Source organism: Odontesthes bonariensis, chromosome 17 (genome assembly GCF_027942865.1).
Source record: "Odontesthes bonariensis isolate fOdoBon6 chromosome 17, fOdoBon6.hap1, whole genome shotgun sequence".
Lineage (NCBI taxonomy): Eukaryota > Metazoa > Chordata > Actinopteri > Atheriniformes > Atherinopsidae > Odontesthes > Odontesthes bonariensis.
In genome coordinates this window covers 27739111-27758288 of record NC_134522.1, presented here as the reverse complement: position 1 = coordinate 27758288, position 19178 = coordinate 27739111, and the positions used below count along the sequence as shown (strand labels likewise).

Sequence of the window (19178 nt, the reverse complement as noted above, 5' to 3'; positions counted from 1 at the left end):
TGAATATGCCGTTATAAAAACAGCTCTGGTCCAAGCACGTTCATCTATTCAGTAAATGTGATAGTTTAGACTGAGTGATAAATGATTTTTTAAAATCCTATTTCTGTAGCAGTGTTTCAGGTTTCTCAACAGTCAAGTTATCCAAAAAAGCTTAGAAAAATTTTACTGGAAAGTACAGTTAGAGATAAAATGTTTTTACTGCAATTATTGTCTTATTATTTGTAACCAAGATCAAAGAGATCATGAAATTATTATAAAGGAATGATTTATATTTTCAAACATGCAATGATCCATACTGTAAATTCTGTTTATACTGTTAATCTGTTTATACTGCCATATCTATATATATATATATATATATATATATATATATATATATATATATATATATATATATATACACAGATTTGCCACTGCTGTTTTTATATATCTTTTAACTTGTTTATATATTTTTTAAATATTTTTTCTTTCTTTTTTTACCTCATACTTTATTTATATATATTTTACTTCATGTTTATTGCTGTTTTGCAATTGCTGTTTTACCTCTAACCCCTGCCGACCTGATTAACCCCGTTGAAGCTAAATGTATGATGCTGAAACACTGAAAGACTTAAATATACCCTGCTGGTCAGAGAGCTTCATTTCTTGCATCCCTAATTTCTCATCACTTCTCCGCCTGACTGATGCATGTCCAGCAGTTTCCAGAATTTAAACAGAGTTGCACCACTCCCAGATACACATTCCAAACACATCCAGTAAATTTCCCAGATAGATTTTGCAAGCCAAGAGGTTTCAATTTCATATCACAGAACTACCAGAGAAAGACAATTCAAACAACACTCAAAATAGACAGATGACTCAATAAGGGTACAGAAGCCGGGACATGAACATCTGGCCAGTAATTAACCTCTTGATACTTGTTGCTGGTTGGTGGACTTGCATCAACTTGCCCAATCACCAAAACTGAGAAAAAATCTTAAAACCACTCATATTCAATCACTTATAATGCCAAACAACCGATCGGAACCCATGACAAAGCCCCCTGTTCAGACTGCTGTCTGTCAGTGTGAGGCGACTGTGCAGTGATTTATGATCCCAGCAAGCGTCCCTAATTCTGAAAAGAGTGAAAATAAGTGGACATTATCATAATTAATCTTCCCCTTTGTAATCAATCTTAAATGTCACCGAAACCGGCTCTTAGACTGCCGCAGCTGTCCCACAGTCACAGAGCAGCCTGGTGTGTGTGTTTGCTGTGGGTCTGTGTATACTTGTTTGACTCTGTGTGACTGGACTGAAGTGTGTGATTATGTGCACGATGATGGACAGGAGCTTGAGTATCAAAGCGTCAAGTCCTTTTTGGTCTGCAGTGAGACAACTTTATGAGTCGGATATGCAAACGTGCGTGTTCCTGCGCACACGCATGTGTGTGGTTTTGCTGGGTGGGAGGGAGGGGAGAGAGGGAGGGGGGGGCGAGTGCGTGCTGGGAGACACTTGACACCTCTGAACCAATTTAAAGGAGTCAGAGGGATATGAGTTTTCATTAGGTGAGGAGAAAGCAGCCCACTCCTCACTGCCTTCACCTGTTCAATGAATAAATTACTGCTTTACACTCAGCAGGAACAGCCGGCAGCGACACACAGCTCTACTGAGAATACGCTGTATGGTCTGGAACTGCTCCACACCCTACAACATACATTTTCTTTTTTGAGTTTATCACACATGTTAATAAGCTTTCTCCCATAGAAATTCTGCTCCTATACCCAACTCACATTGTGTAATGTTGTAAGACTGCGCAAAAAAACTAAACAACAATAAGTGTTGATATGATCAATCTCATATCAGATGGAGAAATAAATGGGGACTCACTGTTAAGGAAAAAAATAATCAGAAGTCTTAAAACATGAATGCCAAACACAGAGTTCTGTCTTTGCTTGTGTGCTTTGTTTTAGTTTTAGACCAAGGCACTTTAAAAAAAAAACTGAAATTATCAATAGGATTCAAGCTAATGACGATATAAAATGTTCAAATTACAAAACTTAACAGAGCATGGACCAACAGATATGTGGCTCAGTTTGTACTACAGTGGATGTCGGTATGTGACATGTACAGATGCCACACTTGATCCCCACAGTCATAAATTTTGGGATTACCCCATCTGTAAAAATGTTCATGTGAACATTAACAGACACAGACAGGTGATTAAATGTACAGTATATAAAGGCCCAATAAACCCCAGGCGTCACTGTCCGTCTGTTACTCCGCGTTTTCATTGGGTGTCAAAAGGATAATGTTAAGATCTGTTGTTTATTTAACCAAGATTTTTACCACAGTTTGCAATTTTCTTGTTTTTTAATGACGTGTTCCAGTCGTTTCGTATGTTCAACCAATCACGGAACACTAACGATCAGTCAACATATAGCTGCATCACTGATAGTTTCCCTCATGCTAGGAAAGCTCCTACTCTATGGTAGGACCTAAAAACAAAAACCCATAGAAAGAGTTCTATGAACTACAAAGGACTGCAGTTCTTTTGGTGCAAAAGCTTAAAAGAACTATGAAAGGTTGTCACATGCACAGCTAAACAGAACTGTTTTCAGCCTGGATTTGAACGTTGTCAGAGTTGAGGCCTGTCTCACGTCTTCTGGAAGACTGTTCCAGATTTTAGGATTTTAATCAACTATGAATAAAATTCAGGAAACCTTGAAGCTGAAGTGAGTGGTAGATGTGTTCTGTTGAAATAGAGTTGCAACTTCTGGGGCTCAAGCTAGCAGGGAAATGCTAAAACACACGCTGTGGGTCAAACCCAACAGATTGGGTTCAACTTTTTTTTTTATGTAGCCTTGCTCAACCATATACTATATATAAATGCTTCAAAATATGCATAATTAAGTGCATGGCAGCATCGAGTAACAGCTAAGTGGATGTGTACAGTGTCCCAGGGTTCTCAGTCTGATCGATCTCCTGCATATTTACCTCTGACTCCAAACCCCCAAGATGGCCATGACCAAATGACAGATTTGTAGCTTCAAAACAGCAGTCCACAAACATCATCTACGTCTATGGCTGAAACATGTTTAGTGTTTCTTAATTAATCTGAGGAATTAAGCAGCCACCATGAGTAAAGAAAGTCTTAATGTCAGAACAAAGAAAATAAAATCAGCTGCAGAAAATAAACAGTAGGTTTTTACTGCAGTAAAAAAAAAGTCATTACGATGTCATTACTTATACTCTGTCCGATCAGTGTCCTTCTGAAAATAATTACATTAAACATTGAAATTCAGCCACTTATCCAAATATCCTCACTTCTGGCTTTAAAAGAAGGACCATATGGCGAAGGGTATGAAGGGCTTCAAAACAGGAGTTCACAAACCAATAAGTGAAGCCACAGAGGATGTGTGCACTTCTTAAATCAAAAGATGGGTTTTATGCACAAAGGCGGACTGAAATTAAGAGGAATGTTGCTTTAATTGAAAACTCACAACAGCATGGAGGATGGAGATGTGATCAGAAGAAAAAAAACAGCTGCAACACCTGTCAAGTTACACCTGTTAGTCTATTGACATGAATAAAACATGTTGCTCTCGGCAGAGAGGAGCTTGGATGGTTAATTTAGCACATTATTAACAGAATAAGCCCACCACCCCTCCACTTACCACCATCTCTTCTCTAAGGACACTTCACTGCACCAATCCTCCCCGAGGAGGCCTCGTTCAGCCAGCAAATCTAATCAAAGCTAATCTAATCAGGTCTTTATACTGAGCTGGAGAGTTGTGAAATGACCCAATTCACTTTTCCCACACCAAACGCGTGAAAAGCTATTTCTGTCGCTCCAGGTCATGCTGGCTCCTCGAGCGACTGAAAGGAATTCTGTGAATTGGTCTTTCATAGTGAATCCATGGCATGCATGCATGAGGGAGAAAACACTGTCTTTAATCTATTAGTTAGACTCCTGACTCCAGTGATGTAACTGGAAAAAATAAATGATATTTTCAGTCCAATGCAGTAAGATATTTTCTTCTACAAGGGGAATTCGCATTGCATTTCAGACCCAACAATTTTGGTTTGTTCCAGAAGACCTCAAACAAAGCCAAAGGGCATGACCAAAAAGTTCCAGCACATACATATAGTCTGATAACAATATGTCTTTTATTACCAACTAACCAAATCCTCTGTAATCAGATGTTGCCACTGATAATGTGTCTGCACTCGTTTAACCTATATTCACACAGCGTCTCGAATTAAGTATATGACATTATCACAACCATCTGCCAACAGCTAAAGGCTTCTCCTGATTTACTACTTCATCTTGTAGTAGAACCACAATCGCTTATCGCTCGTTTCTTCACATACATTTTTTTTATGTCTGTCTCCTTGGAGGTATATAATGGGAATTTGCATTAAATCCTGAAATCCATCTTACAGTAAAGAAAAGAGCAAAGAGTTTTAAAGAGGAAAAATCACAAGTCTGTCAGGAAGTAGAAGGAAAAACAAAACTATTAGACCGACACTGAATTGGGGCACAACATTTACATCATTGTGGTATTTAAGTTGTGTGTGCATGTATAGCCAAGTGTGTGTCTATGACCAGATCAAGTACTTGGCTAAAGCTACTGATTCGATAACAGGCTGTGAACAGAGAGATGAGCAGAGAGGGAGAGCCAAATTCAGGCCACTTATGACCGTAAAAGTCCACAGTGACTCACTGAGGCTCCACTAGGTTTTTCACAACCAACCAGTTTCAGGATTGAGCCAGACTGAAATTTCACAGAGGATCTGAAATGATGATGTGTAAGTGGGTAGATTTATTGTGCCCGTGATGTCAGAGGCAGCATGCTGTTTTCAGTGGCCAACTGCTGCACAAGGTGGTGAAAAAAGCTGAACTTTGCACAAAAGCATGACCACTTACTCCAATATTTCTAAGCTGTAGTTTGTGCAGAAGCAAAGATGAGTTCCCAAATCCGTCATCAACTGCAAGGTTGCACAGAAGACATCATTTTATGATTCTGCACATAGCTCAGAAATATTTCTTTTAAATTCTAACAGTGCATTAACATTCCCACTAGGCAAAGAAGTACCCTGCATCACCATGTACAGTTCAGATATATAAGATCACAGCTTTTCTCTTCTTAGCTATGAACTGTCATCATTTTCTTTTCTTTTGTGCATACCAGTTAGGTAGACATCACTCACTTCTGCAGCTAACTTGTCTAGTAGGGGTGTGCAAAATAATCGTCATGACGATACATCGCGATTCTAATTTTCGCGATCTACTGCATCCATTCTTGACACCAAGTATTGATTATTTATTTATTTATTTATTTTGGGGGGCTTTTTATGCCTTTAATGATAGGACACATGCAATTGATGCATTTCGCTGCAAGGAATGTTTGCAATATTTATTTAATTTTTTTATAGTTTTATAAAGCCTATGCACTTTTTTTGTCTGTACTGATCATCCCTATTTTGTTATTTTAAGTTTTATAAATCCTATGCACTTTTTGTGATGAGTGTGTCCAGTAATAGTAATATTTGTGTCCAGTAATATTTGTTTTAATGGCAATACCTCCAAAAGTTGTTTCAATAAATACAGTTGTGAATTGATTTGCTTTGAGTTATGTATCAATTGAAGACACTATCCAGATCATACACAGCCAGTCAGCCACTGGTAATGGCTGTATTTTTTTTTTAAGTATGTTCAGTGAAAATATCGCAATGCATCGCAATAATTCAAGTATCGTGATGCATCGTGATAGTATCGCATCGTGGCATGTGAATCGTGATTCGAATCGAATCGTGACTTCTTTGCCAATACCCACCCCTATTGTCTGGCCTGGTGGCCTTGGCCTGATGATACCGGCACTTAGAAACCTTTCTGACATCTTAGTTTGGGACATGTTCTAACCCATTTTTACATTCAGTCATTTAGCATTTTTTACTTTTATCCAAAGCCACTTGTAAATTGGGAACATCATTCAAGTGTCAGTACTCTGGAAAAAGCATGAAGTGCAAAGTAAGTACGAGTTAGGGTATAGAAGTGTTTCTCAAGGAGATGAGTCTTCAAAAGATTCGCTAAGATTGAGAGGGACACGACGATTCTCACAGCTTTGGTAGTTCATTCCACCATTGTGGAAGGACGAATGGGAACAGTCTGGACTGAGAAAGCCTTTGGGATAGCAGCTAAAACAGCTTCAACTAAAGAAACTTCAACTAAACATTGAAAATTTCGAAAACAGTTTAAACAGATGTGTATATTACGCCAACATCAAAACATTTAACATTTAACTTTCAGAAATCAATACATTTTGGATGGAAGACTCTCTGAACCCAGATGGGAGAAGAAAAAAATAGCCTCCATGATGGAGCTCAGTGATTCAATAACGGTGTTCTTTTTTTTCTTTCAGTTCTTCTCCTCTCACCACAACAGGATGCAGCTATAATTCACAGCTCTGTTGAGGGAGAAGCCAACATCTAAAGCGGACATGAATACCAAATTCAGCATGTTCCACTCCAAACAGCAGCCCAGGAGAGGCTTTATGTAAATGCTCTCAAATACAAGTGTAGGTGCCCTCTTCTTTTTCCATGTCTCTGTGCAAGTTTCCCCCTCCTCCACTTATCTTAAATAACTCAATATCTGGGCACAAAAGCTCAGGTATAAATTCATTATTGACACTGAAAGGTGCAGTGACAAAAGGTTTAAGGCAGCCTCATTTCCACGGTGCCACAGGGAAAGTGAAAACCTTACTGTGGGAAAACCCTCTTATCATATATTTTTTACATATACATATATATATACATACATATGAGTGAGGGGCAGAACGCATCATAAGCTTTGCTTGTTATCAAAACTTAAACTAAAAAACTCTATAAAATGTATATTCTATGTTGTTGAATGCAAAATTACAGAAAAGTAGTGGTTAAAGGTGCAGAACAATTGGAACTCAAGAAGATGTTATTTTGTCAAGTGTTGTTTTCATGGATAGCCTCAACTCTGTTCAATACAATTTACAAGCGAACTTGTTACACGCTTATAGTCTGTCGCACCGTAACACCGTCACCTCACAGCAAGAGGGTTCCTGGTTCGAATCCTGGCTGGGACCTTTCTGTGTGGAGCCTCCCCATGTGTTCTCTCTCCGGGCCCTGTGATGGACTACCGACCTGAACAGGGTGTATCCCACCTCTCACCCAATGACAGCTGGGACAGGCTCCAGTGCCCCCACAACTCTGAGTTGGATTAAGTGGGTATAGAAAATGGATGGCTGTTCTCAGAACTGACAGATGTTACAAAAGATTCAAGTAGCAAACCAGAAACATCCTTAAAACTGACCTAACTGGAACAAAGCAGCCCGCCACTTTCACTTTTCTTCACAACATACCAAAAGAGCACGGTAGACAAACTTTTAGACACAATATGCGTTCACAAGTGTGAAAGTGTGTTACAGGGGTTCCTCCATCAGGGGGAGGTTGGGTAACAGAGATTACTGCTAGAGATTTTTGTCCCACATGAGTTGAGAAACCCTGCTGAACCTTCACCCAATCCAATGACGTTCATGTTGCAGCAGCATGCAAGAGGACATAGTAATAATACTATTTACTTTTTCCCTGTTTGATTTCTAAAACTTACTTTGGGGAAGACAAGTGATGAGTCAGGGTGTGGTCACAAGAACTCTGGAGCATTTACTCTTTTGGTTTGGTTTATATCTCCACAACAAGTATGACATTTATGTTAGAATGTCCAGCTCCTCCTCCATGTGAGAAGAAAAATTGCAAAGAAACCCATCAGGCTGAAAGTAAACAGCACATTTAAAAAAAAACTGTAGCAGAAAAAAACAAAACAAAAAAAACTTCAAAGTTAGTGAATACACTCTCTTACTTTGTGAACAAAGGGGATCAATAACTGCATTCAACTCTATTCATCTACGATCTGTTTATTCCATTTCCAATCCTGATTTACAACCACTCCACCTTCAGGTCCAGTTGAACTCTTTTAGCTTGTAGAATATGACTAGAACCCGATACATGCATTTAATGACCTCTGCATTAACTTATCACACACATTACAAATTGAGGGAATACAAAAAAGTGACAGGCTTACATCACACTCACAGTGATGGGTTGTCACAAAGAAAAAGACATTTTAAGATACCATCTGTTTACTTAAATATTTTTCTTTTATGCTAGTTTCTACTCTACTTCATCACAAAGGGTGAATTGGGAAGCAGCACTGCAAAGCTTCCTGAAACAGAGAAAACAATGAAAGCTCTATGAAAGTACTGTCCCTTTTATAGAGCTCCTTGGCATAGTTGTAGGCCATGTATTTTCTTTGATGACATTGGGAACAGTTTTCACTCCCGTTCTGAATCAGTGCTCAGTGTATAATGATCTACTGGTATCTATGGCAACAATACTAATGTTTGACACCACATTATTACAATATCAGTGGACACCAGAGAAATAAATCCCACAATGTTAAGCCTCCATGTTATGTGTGATTGTTGTGAAGTTTCATCAGATATCAAGTTGAACATGTCTCTATTGTCACAGTGTGAATGTGAGGAAGAATAATTGGATAAAGTTGTTAAAAACAACTTATCAGTTGTTGTAATAGTGACAGATTTTCGTTGCTTGAAGCTTTTCACAATGACAAGATGCTGTATTAACATGATAAATCAATGTTAAGTTTATTGTATCTACTTCAAGAAGCTTGACATCAATCTAGAGTGGAACAGCAGCAAGCTTTGATGTGTTTGTTGCTCTGAATGTGGTGGTGTGACATATTTACATATGTTTATCTCCTAAAGGTGCAATTAATGCCAGCACACAAAGCTGTCCTTATGGACACACTTGTTACACATAAAACTAAATCTCACCTGAAGCATCAATAATCAATCTGCTGGCCAGGCAGATCAGCTAAACACACATTTACACGCCTTGGACCAGAACCAGGTCATCTGACCTGGAACCAGCGTGGGAAAGATGAGCGCACTGTCTTTGGCCGCCAAGCTAACCAAGGTTACACCTTGAAACAAAACCTAGACGTGGTCATCTTGGAGGCTTTTTGGCTTATTACAGACACACAGAGCAAACATATATGAAATCAATCTGGTTAAAGAGACCAAACTACTAAAGTTCTGAAATCTTGTTTTCTTGCAACCTTGTAATCTTTTTTTCAACTATCTGGGTCAAACAATATTCAGCCCGCTGCACAATAAATAGGCTATGTTGTTTGATATGTTTCCAAACCTGCATCTTAGTCTCAATTTCTCTCTTAACTCACTGTCATATCCCATTTTAAAAAACAAAACTCAAGTATGACATAATTATTTTAGATTTACTTTAGAGATGCAATTCGAGCAATGACAACTTCTTCCTAATATCATTTATTTGGAGCAAAAAAGAATTACAGAAAAAAGTACATTTGTAAAAAGAAGCAAAAATCATTGTTGAGAAGCTATAAATTTGACACATTCTTAGCCTAGTTAAAGAATAATTTGAGTATCTTAAAAATAACCACTGTGACTGTAATAAAAATAATGAAAAAATATGACTGGTTATGTACTAAATGGTTAAACCATAAATAAATAAACCACAACAATGGTTATCTTTCTTCTTAAAAAGTTGGTATTTGCCACTTCTCCAGCACTTGTACAGTCCAGGAAACTGTTGTCCTGGGGGGATGGGGGGACGGAATAACTAACACTTTAGGAGCAAGTCTATAAAATTCTGAGAATGTGCTAGCCATGTCTAAATGTCATTTGGTAGGGTAGGTATCCGTCTCATCTCTAGAACACTAACAGCAGTCAAAAAACGTGTGGGTAAATGTACACAAAATATGACATTTTAGTCTTTGTCTGAATACCACATGATCTCTCACTGAGCTTTCCTAACACACCAACCACAGTAACCCTACACGTCCATCCAGGTGAGTGTCCTATCCTAACTAATCAACCAAAAAAGCCTCACCAAAGTGCAAAGAGCTCCCGATGGTGGGGCAGGAGACGACGCCAAGTATGCACTCTGCAAATGAGCCAACCGAGCCGACTGCCGGTGGTGACGGCAACAAAGGTCTACCAAGGAATACAGTGACTTGCTGTCATCCAACATTGCACTTTGTGATTGCTCACTGATACTCCTCTGAGATAGCTGATCTTATGCTCAGTGTGCTGTAATCATGGCCTGTTTTCGTGATAGTATTTCACAAAAATGTTTATTCTAGGAGGAGGAGCAGGAGGTTTCTAGAGAACAGCTGTTCCACCTCTGTCCCCGCATATCTGCCAGGCTGAGGAAGAAATTCTGGCAAGAGAGGGGGCAGACAGGGAAAAAAGTGGGCTATGAAACTGAAGGAGTATGCACTCTTGATCCTTGATTTACTCACAGAGGGGTGAGGGGAGGACAGCAGCTCTAAAAATACCCCATAAGGAGAGAGGGAGAAGGAGATGGTTGGCTGGGGGAGGTTTGGGTGAGGGGAGAAGCAGAGGAAGAAGAGAAGGAAATGCTTGTTTTTGTTCCAGCCATAACTGTAAAGAAAAAAAAAGGCATCATCTTAAAAGTCTCCATCCTAAAAATATGCCTCCCTCGTGACCTCAGAGGGAAACTGGGTAGAGGGTTTATTTTTAAAGGGGGGCTACTTTCTCCCTCTTCCTCTCTCGGACCCATCATCACTCCTTCCCTCCTTTTATCACCCAATCCATCCCCCATTTGTTTTTCATGAAAAAAAAAAAACATGCCACTGCAGACCCAAACAGCCAGAGGGGCTAACGTGAAGGGGAAATGATTAGTGAAGAAGATGAAGAGAAGGCAGAACAATGTGCTTTTTTGGAGCGAATTCATGTCAGGACCACTGGCCCAGATACTGAAGCCAACCAATGGAGTCCACTATAGCAGCACCAGAGGCTACAGACCACCGCCTTGTACAAAACACCGTCTGTTAGAAACTGATTGTTGGATTACGGGATGCCAGAGCAAAATAAAAGAGATTGAGAGGTTAACCTCTGTCTAATGCATTAATAACGCCAACACCCTTATCATCTTCATAATTAAAGAATAAAGTCATGCTAGTGGGCTACCATTTAAGTCGAAAGAATTTCAGGTATGCCATGTAAGGATAAACTTACATTGAGGCAGAAATTTGGTTGATATGAGAGCAATGTTATAAACAAATAATCAAAAGAAAAGTAATCGTGGAAGAAATAAATTAAAGCATCGTTCAGAGTCAGTGGTTCATAGTGCTACAGTTTAAGAGAAGTTTGAAAAGGTTAACACGAACACAGGCCATTTTTACAAAGTGACTGCACCTTATCGTTGATGGAGATTACCAGGTCGTGGTAATCATAAGAGCTTGAATAAGGGCATCTGGACTTCTTTGAGGAGGTTTCTTCAGTTCTTCTGAACTAGATGGTGGGGAGTATCAGCTTATAAGCAGACAGGGTCGTCACAGTCACATGTGTCACTGAACCCCCAAAGCAATGTGCATCTCGTTAGAGTCATTTTCGCCTCTGAATTGTCTACCTGCCTGAAAGGGCGAGTTTTGCTCACAGGATCCAAGGTGTGAATGATTGTGAAACGGACCGGGGAGGAGAGACAATGCTGCATTGTAGATGCTGGGAAGGTGATACCTGAGACCACCTCCTCTGTTCAAAGATGTTTTTTTCCAGTTTAATATAGATGGCTTCCTTGACTCCTCTCTCAAACCATCTGTCTTCTCTGTCCAGCATGTGTACATTAGTATCCTTAAAAGAGTGTCCCTTTTCCTTGAGATGTAGGTGCACTGCCGAGTCTTGACCTGAAGAGATGGCTCTCCTATGTTGTGCCATGAGCATGTGGAGCTGTTGTTTGGTCTCTCCTATATAGAGGTCCGCATGCTACACTGCACTGCACTGAATACATGACACCACTCACTTTTTGTTTGGGTGTTTTGTCCTTTGGGTGAACTAGTCTCTGTCTGAGGGTGTTTGAAGTGCACTGGAATGTCATGTTTGGAGAAGATCCTTCTAAGTTTCTCTGAGACTCCTGCAACATGAAATTACAGTATGTTGGCACCTGTTCTTAGCTTCTCTACCAGTGTGGTTTGGTCCATTTGTCTTTGCTGATTTGACAGAAGGCCCAGTTTGGGTATCCACAGGTTTGGAGGGCTGATGTTCCTTTTGCTTTCCCTTAGCCTAGGTAGGTACACTCCCTGCCCTGCACCTTATCGTTGCGAAGAGAGAAGACGTCCTCCTGACTTCCCTTGGGTCATTCGCTAGACCAAACATATGAACCTATGTGTGAACGTAGCTTGGTTTTTCAAATCGTAAAAAAAATTGTCCCAACTGAAGGAGGTCTAAAAATCTATCTACAGCAGATGAACAGAATCTAAAACTGATATCCTTCATAAAATAGAACCAAATAAAGAAAGGATCTGACACAGGACCTAAGAGATGCATCTGGCCCCTTCTGTTGATCCATCTACTGTTTGCCAAAGCCTCAACAGAATTGGTCTCTATGCGTGGCTGTCAAGAAGCCATTCCTAAGGAAGGGAAACAGGAAAAAAAGGCTCAGGTATGCCAAATGGCTCAAAAACTGGACTGAAAATCAGTGGCAACAGGTCTTATGGAGGGATGAATCCTCCCCAGAGCCCGGACTTCAACAATATTGAAGCAGTGTGGGATCGTTTTCTCAGAGAACAGAACAAAAGGCAGCCAACACCTAAAGAAGAGCTTTGGGATGTCCTTCAAGAAGCCTGGAGAACTATTCCTGAAGACTACTTAAAGAAATGACAGAAAGCTTCTCTAAGAGGGTTCAGGCTGTGTTGAAGAATTCAGGGGCTCTTCACAAATATTGCCTTTCAAGCTTAAAGACTTGTACAAACTGTTTTCGCTTCATATACATGTTTCAATAAATCGCTGCACATATTTTTTTGTTTTTCTGGCACGATGAAAAGAAATTAGGCATGGCTATACTCAACATATTTCAGTGTTTAGTGTATGCAATGCTAAAATGAAGAAGGCAATGAATGTATGCGGGTTGTCATTTCCATAATTTCCAACCATCCAGTGTGATAAAATAAATAGCAGATAAACATTACAAACCTGACTTTCATTTGTAAAGGTTTTAAACTTGCCTTCAAAATCAATTTACACTTGAATTTTTCATATGTGACAACTGCAGATGAATTTACATTTTTTTTAAAGTCAACATGGTTGGAGAATAAATCCTACTCTTTTAGAGTGATTAGACCAAGCTAATATCTTTTTTTTATCAAAACTCGCTGTCCTGTGCGTGTGCCGCTACTCGGAAAGGAGTTCATAAAGCTGCACATTCTTTTTGAATGGGACTTCATCATCATCACATGAGCTTTTTTTACATCCTTTATCGATAGCTCTACAATCCAGATCAGAAGTAAAGATTTGATTAAAGTCCATTTTAACATAAGAAGTCCCCAACACAGTGCTGCAGCTCAGCCAACAGTGAGCAACCTGCTCAAGCCAATAGTACAAGCTTATCATGAAATCTGGAGAAAAACAGCAATTTCAATTATATTCTTTAAAATTCCTTAACTGCCTCAAGTCTTGAGAGCCTCACCAGAAGGAGCTGCTGAGCACTGATACTCTCCTTTCTTAATGCACCCACCCCACCCTAACACATACTACACCACCTTCAGGGCAGATAGTGGAAAATACTGACCCCACACACGCCGAGCGAGACAATGACCCAAGAACGGACAGAGCGTGAACCTGAGAGGCTGCGAGGTAAAGGCATCCCCGGTCCAGATTGACCGGGGATCTTCACTTGCTTGAGTAGTTGGTGACACTGATATCCACCGCCTGTGTCAGATACAACTTAGTGGTAACCATATCTGCCCACAGGGCCCCAACTTACTACTTCCATCTTCCCCTTTGCTGACAGCTGACCATGGGGAGTGATGAATGGGGAGGTCATGTAACCAGCCGAGCACACAATGCCCCCGATATGTACATACTGACATGAACACATGGAAGGGGTCTCTGTGCTTTGCAATGATCCACGGTTATTTCAACAAATTTTCAATAACTTTTATTAATGATTTTCTTCAAACGATTTAATATTTTGTTTTCACAAAACTAATTCCAACAATGTTGTTGCATATTTCATTACAATAACTGTCAAATAACACTGCATCAGACATTACCTTGTTCAAGGCCATATGTTTCCATTGTTTTTTTTTAATCTGAACAAAAGAAAACCAAAATTTCTAAAAATACAGTAAATCTACAAAAACCAAAAGTCATTTTTGACTATTGTTCAGCGTCTTGAAAGACGGCTAAAAATTCCTGGAGACATTTCAGCATGCAGTGGAGTGCATGGCTTAAACAAAAAGTTATTAAAGCATTATCAATCTGTTTTCTGTTGTCTGATTGATGGACAGACTGAACACTTTAGCACACACTCATATTCTACAACTAATGACTGTGCTTCTGGCTATTTTCATCATCTGGGTAATCCTCTCTTGTTTAGCTGGCAGTGACTGAGGATCATTTCGACAGTTCAATCAGCTGTTTGGGGAATCAAACTTATGATGTTTCCCTCTTTAGCAGTCACTCTGAAACATCCCTGATAAAGATCTGTTGTTGTGAACAGCACTTTCATACAGCTCTGACTGACAGCACTGATCCAGCTTCCCACACTGACTTTCCACAGGAGCAGGAGAAGGTCTTGTTTGGCTCCTTGCTGCGTTTGGATGAGATAATAAGTTACCTGCCACTTCTTAATCAGCACTGCTTGAGAATCTTTCTTTCCCTCAACCAAACACCAGCACAACACCCCCTTCCTCTTACTTCAAACACAGACGACACACAAACAGCGGATTGTTTGGTAACTCATCAAACCAAGACACAACTGCGCCGCTCCCGTGCGTAAAAGTCTTTGGTCTTTGGCTTCATCAGAAACACACGGATGTTCACTCAAAAGCTCCCACGGCAGAATGTGATATCCTTCGGTAGCTAACTGATTATGCTGAGACAACAAAATTAGCCAAACTAGCACGTGGAGGCGGAAAAGGAGCTGCGAGAAAATGCTTAGACCAATAAACGTGTTCTTATAGGAAACTGTGCCAACGCTTGCAACATTACAACATGTACGGCTGCATTATAAACAAATCTTCCATTTGTAATTCTGAAACCATTACCAACATGAAATTATGTTAAATGGGCCGTAATTGAGGGGTCATTCTCACACTATTTCAAGAACTTATAAAATAACATAATTGGTCCTGAATTCTGAAAACGAACAACGGCAAATATCATCATTTTTAAAGATCCAGTGTTTTACAAACAAGTAATCACAACATTTTCACAATTTGTACATAAACTTGGATGTTCACTGCCACGATCACTTACCGGCCATGCGAACTGGAAAGGAATAACGATCTTCCCTGCGTCGTTGTTCCGGTTCTGGCCGGACTTCTGGCCGGCCCTGAACTGAAAATTATTCCCACCGATAACCTTAGTAGTTTCCGAGCCGTAGGTGCACGTTCCGCTGGTCGTGACCTCCGTTTGATATTCCTTTAAACACACTTTGAAGTAGGTGTCGCACTCATCCGCGCCGCAGTGGCCGTCCGCCGCGCTCTTCTCTGAGTCACAGCAGTCGCCGCTCAGGAGCTGACCTCTGGGGTTCTCCACCGAAATCAACTGCAGCTCAAAGTAACCCGTGGACTGAGACACCTGAGGAGCACAGAGAACGCTCAGATGTGAGGTGAAGTGGGAACACTACAAAGCTAAAGGTCTGCAAAGTCCATTCAGAACGCTTACTTTTCCTTCGCGCCACAGTGACTTTATTCATTTTAAAGTATTTCACAGAGAGTTGTAAAATTGGCCAACTAATACCGACTTAATAAGAAATGTCACTTTATCAACCAAGACTTTCTAAAATAGCAAGTGTATCGCACTTAGAAAAAAGTATATCGTCCTATTACATATATGACATATTCTTACATATATAAATATTATTTGTATGTTTCTGATACTGTTTCTTTTGTTTTTTCTGCATCAGAAAGTCATCCCGCTCTCCCTCACTACTGTACATTTTGGCACCGCTGAACTTCAGGGATGAATAACGAGACCAAGTACTCCAATTTAGCTCACTCTGCAGTTCAGCTTGCAGCTGTACACTAGAAAGATATCAACGTTGCAAGCCAGTCTGAGTTTAAGTTAAAATATTTTTTTTATTTCCTCAAAAGAACTGAAAACATGTCAGAAAAAAAAACAATAAAAGAACAATATTAAAAACTGCTGGATGTCTGGCTTGTTATAGGTGAGATTTATTTCTTGTTGCGCATGAAGGTGCAAACGTGTGGAGCTTTTTCACCGAATCTTTCAGCGTCACATGAGTGGTCATTTTGGCATCTCACAATATTCTGCAACTGGGACTTTGTAAGGAAAAAAAAAGTTTCATATTGCTCCAAAGCAACTGTCTTATTTCACATGCACGACTTGCAGCTCATATCACTGTAGACGATTTTGAAATGTGGAAACTGCTAAACTAATTGTTCCCCTGAAGGAAGCGCAAATTTAGAAATTCCAGATCACATGATTCAGTTGTGGGCACGTAATTTAATTAAGGCTGGAATTTAACCCCCTGCAAAAAAAAAAAAAAAAAAAAAATGACACTTTTGGTCGACTGATAAATTAAACCAGCGCCCAAAAAATATAATCTGCCTCCAAGACGAAATCACATAAAGTTCTCACCTCGGCCCACAACGTGAGGAGAAGACACACTAGCAAGAAGCGATGCACTTTCCCCGGATTAGTCCACATGTCGCTGGCCGCTCAGTGTTGGTTATCATGAGGGAAAAGCTCAATATATATATGCCTCAGTCCGTCAAAATAAAGAGTAAAGAGGGAGAGAAAAGCTATATCCTCCTCCTCCTGTTGTCCGAGGCATTCACGGCTGCTCCCCGGGATGCCTGCGGGTCTGGAGGAGGAAAGGCGCACCGTTGATGCTACTGTTTGGTCCACGGACGCACAAGAAAACGCGCAAAGTCCACTACCCGTCGCCACTCGACGCTCTAAGCAGCAGGGGAGAGGATCAGCGGTGAGTTTCTGCAGCCCAAAGTATGGAGCCGGGCGCTCGCCGTGATCGACATCTCAGCGGGCCAATCACAGGCCGTTCAGATGGAACAATTAAATATCGGAACCAATCGTAAGTTGGGGCGGGAGCATGAATGATGAGAGGACTGCTGATGAATTCATTATTGAAGTTTTCTCCCATATGAGTTTGTACATGTACATTTTTTACGATTCGGCGTCAATATACATTTTACTAAAATTGTTGTTTACTGTTTGGAAACAAAATTGCTTTTGTGCCACTGAGCCCAAATCAAACAGAGTGCCAATGGCAAGATTAGTGCACAGCTTCAGTTCAAATTAATCATATTAAAACAGCAACAAGAAGCGTCCAGTCTGAAAATTATAACCATAAATAATCACTGTGCACATGCAGAGTTGATCTGATGTCTTTAGTGAGGTACCCCTAAGCTGCTCCTCACTGACCTGCAGGCAGTGGAAACAGGGCTGTTAGCGCCCTCTACTGACAGCCCAACAGCAACCAAGACAGTGATGTGAGAGCTATAAGAATCGGGTGGGCAATATGTGGAATAAAAAATGTAATAATTTACTGTCGGTGCAAAATGTCCTCTTTTTTTATATTGCCCCCCCAGAGGACATATATCCTCCTGTACTTTACTTTCACTGATGTTTAATTTATATCAGTGTGTTAGCGATCCACAAATATTCAGGAAACTGAACGAGAAATTGGTCTCTACAATTTCAGAAATGATCGTGGGAGACAAATTACAGGAAAAAACAGCACAATGGGAGAAAATGTTTATCTGTTTTATTTCACGTGACAACACAACATGTCAATTCTTACAGGCTTATTTCACTTTTATTCGACAGGAAATGCACTGTAAGCAACTGCATTATGTTTGAGCAATTGAAGGAAGAAACAATTATATTGTGGGGAGAGCTTGAATGAAAAGGTAACTTAATAATTTTTTGTAACAAATTCAAGATGGTAAAGAAAGAGGTCTGTGCTCTCCAAGTTCCCCTCTGTTTTTATTATTGTTGAGCATGCAGTTTCACTGTCTGAAACATTCAGCTGTCATTTACTATATGTTTGCTATTTATAGAGAGCTGTCAGTTTGAAGCTGTGTGAAAAAGAGTGCCAACCTTGAAAGTGCAACCCAGAGCAGCCAATCAACATGCAGACTGTACGTTTAGCATAATAAAATGTTTTTCCGTTTTTTTGCATGGATGCTTCTATAACCCATCACTTTGTGACTTTTTCTTCAGTTTTAGTGTGGGTTATTCTGTGCTCTTGCAGCTTCCAATGTGTATAATAAGTAAAACAGTTCTCAGAATTAGGTTAATTATCTATTAATTATCTATTTAACCAAAACTAAGCCAAAATGCAGAAGCTGTGTGAAAAAAACAAACAAACTAAGTACACCTTTACTCTTTGCATAGGAATTAAGTTGCAGCCAACTGCTGCTTATAAACTCGATCATCAGCAGGTGTGCTCACACCTCTATAGAAGCCAAAGTTTTGGCAGTTTGCTGGTCTGGAGCATTCAGGTGTGCGTCAACACAATGCCAAGGAGGAAAGACATCAGCAATGATCTTAGAGAAGCAATTGTTGCTGCCCACCAACCCCAGAAGAGTTATAAGGCCATTTTCAAACAGTTTGGCATCCATCATTATACAATGAGAAAGATTATTCAGAGGTAGAAAACATTCAACTGCTTACATTTGTACGCCAGAGATCCCCCTACAAATGTAAGCAGCAAAAAAAGGAGAGTAGTCCAATTCCCCGGTTAAGATGAGCTATATCTAGTTCGACTGAACTGCATGCAAATCTACCTACCTTTCTAATGTTAGTTTTGTCCTCAGCTGACATGAGATACTGTTGGGCTGTACTGCAGTGATAAACAATAGAAGTAATATAAACATTAGATAAATGCCTGTTGAGTAATGAATAAATCCAGAAGCAACAGCACAACAGATCTAAAAAAAAGGTTAAAAAAAATAAAATAAAAAAAACATAATGGTGAAACCCTGGATTAAAAAAAAAAGCTAGCACAGGCAAGAATAATACAGTAACACAAGATAAAGACAGTGATGACTTTCTCAAGCCACAAACTGGTGGATTAATGGGAATTACAGTCTATTG

At 39.9% G+C, this 19178-nt stretch overlaps 1 protein-coding gene across 2 annotated transcripts in view; it reads right to left on the bottom strand.

Moving 5' to 3' along the window:
* LOC142402502 (protein jagged-2-like) overlaps positions 1-17013 on the bottom strand; it is a 60322-nt gene extending 43309 nt beyond the window's left edge. For both annotated transcript variants that reach the window (XM_075488033.1, XM_075488034.1), the window contains exons 1-2: positions 16698-17013; positions 15351-15674 (exon numbers count right to left, since the gene is read on the bottom strand). In XM_075488033.1, coding sequence (XP_075344148.1) covers positions 15351-15674; positions 16698-16766 — 393 coding nt within the window. In that variant the 5' untranslated portion in view covers positions 16767-17013. The remainder of the gene's footprint in view (positions 1-15350; positions 15675-16697) is intronic.
* Positions 17014-19178: the final 2165 nt, after the last annotated feature.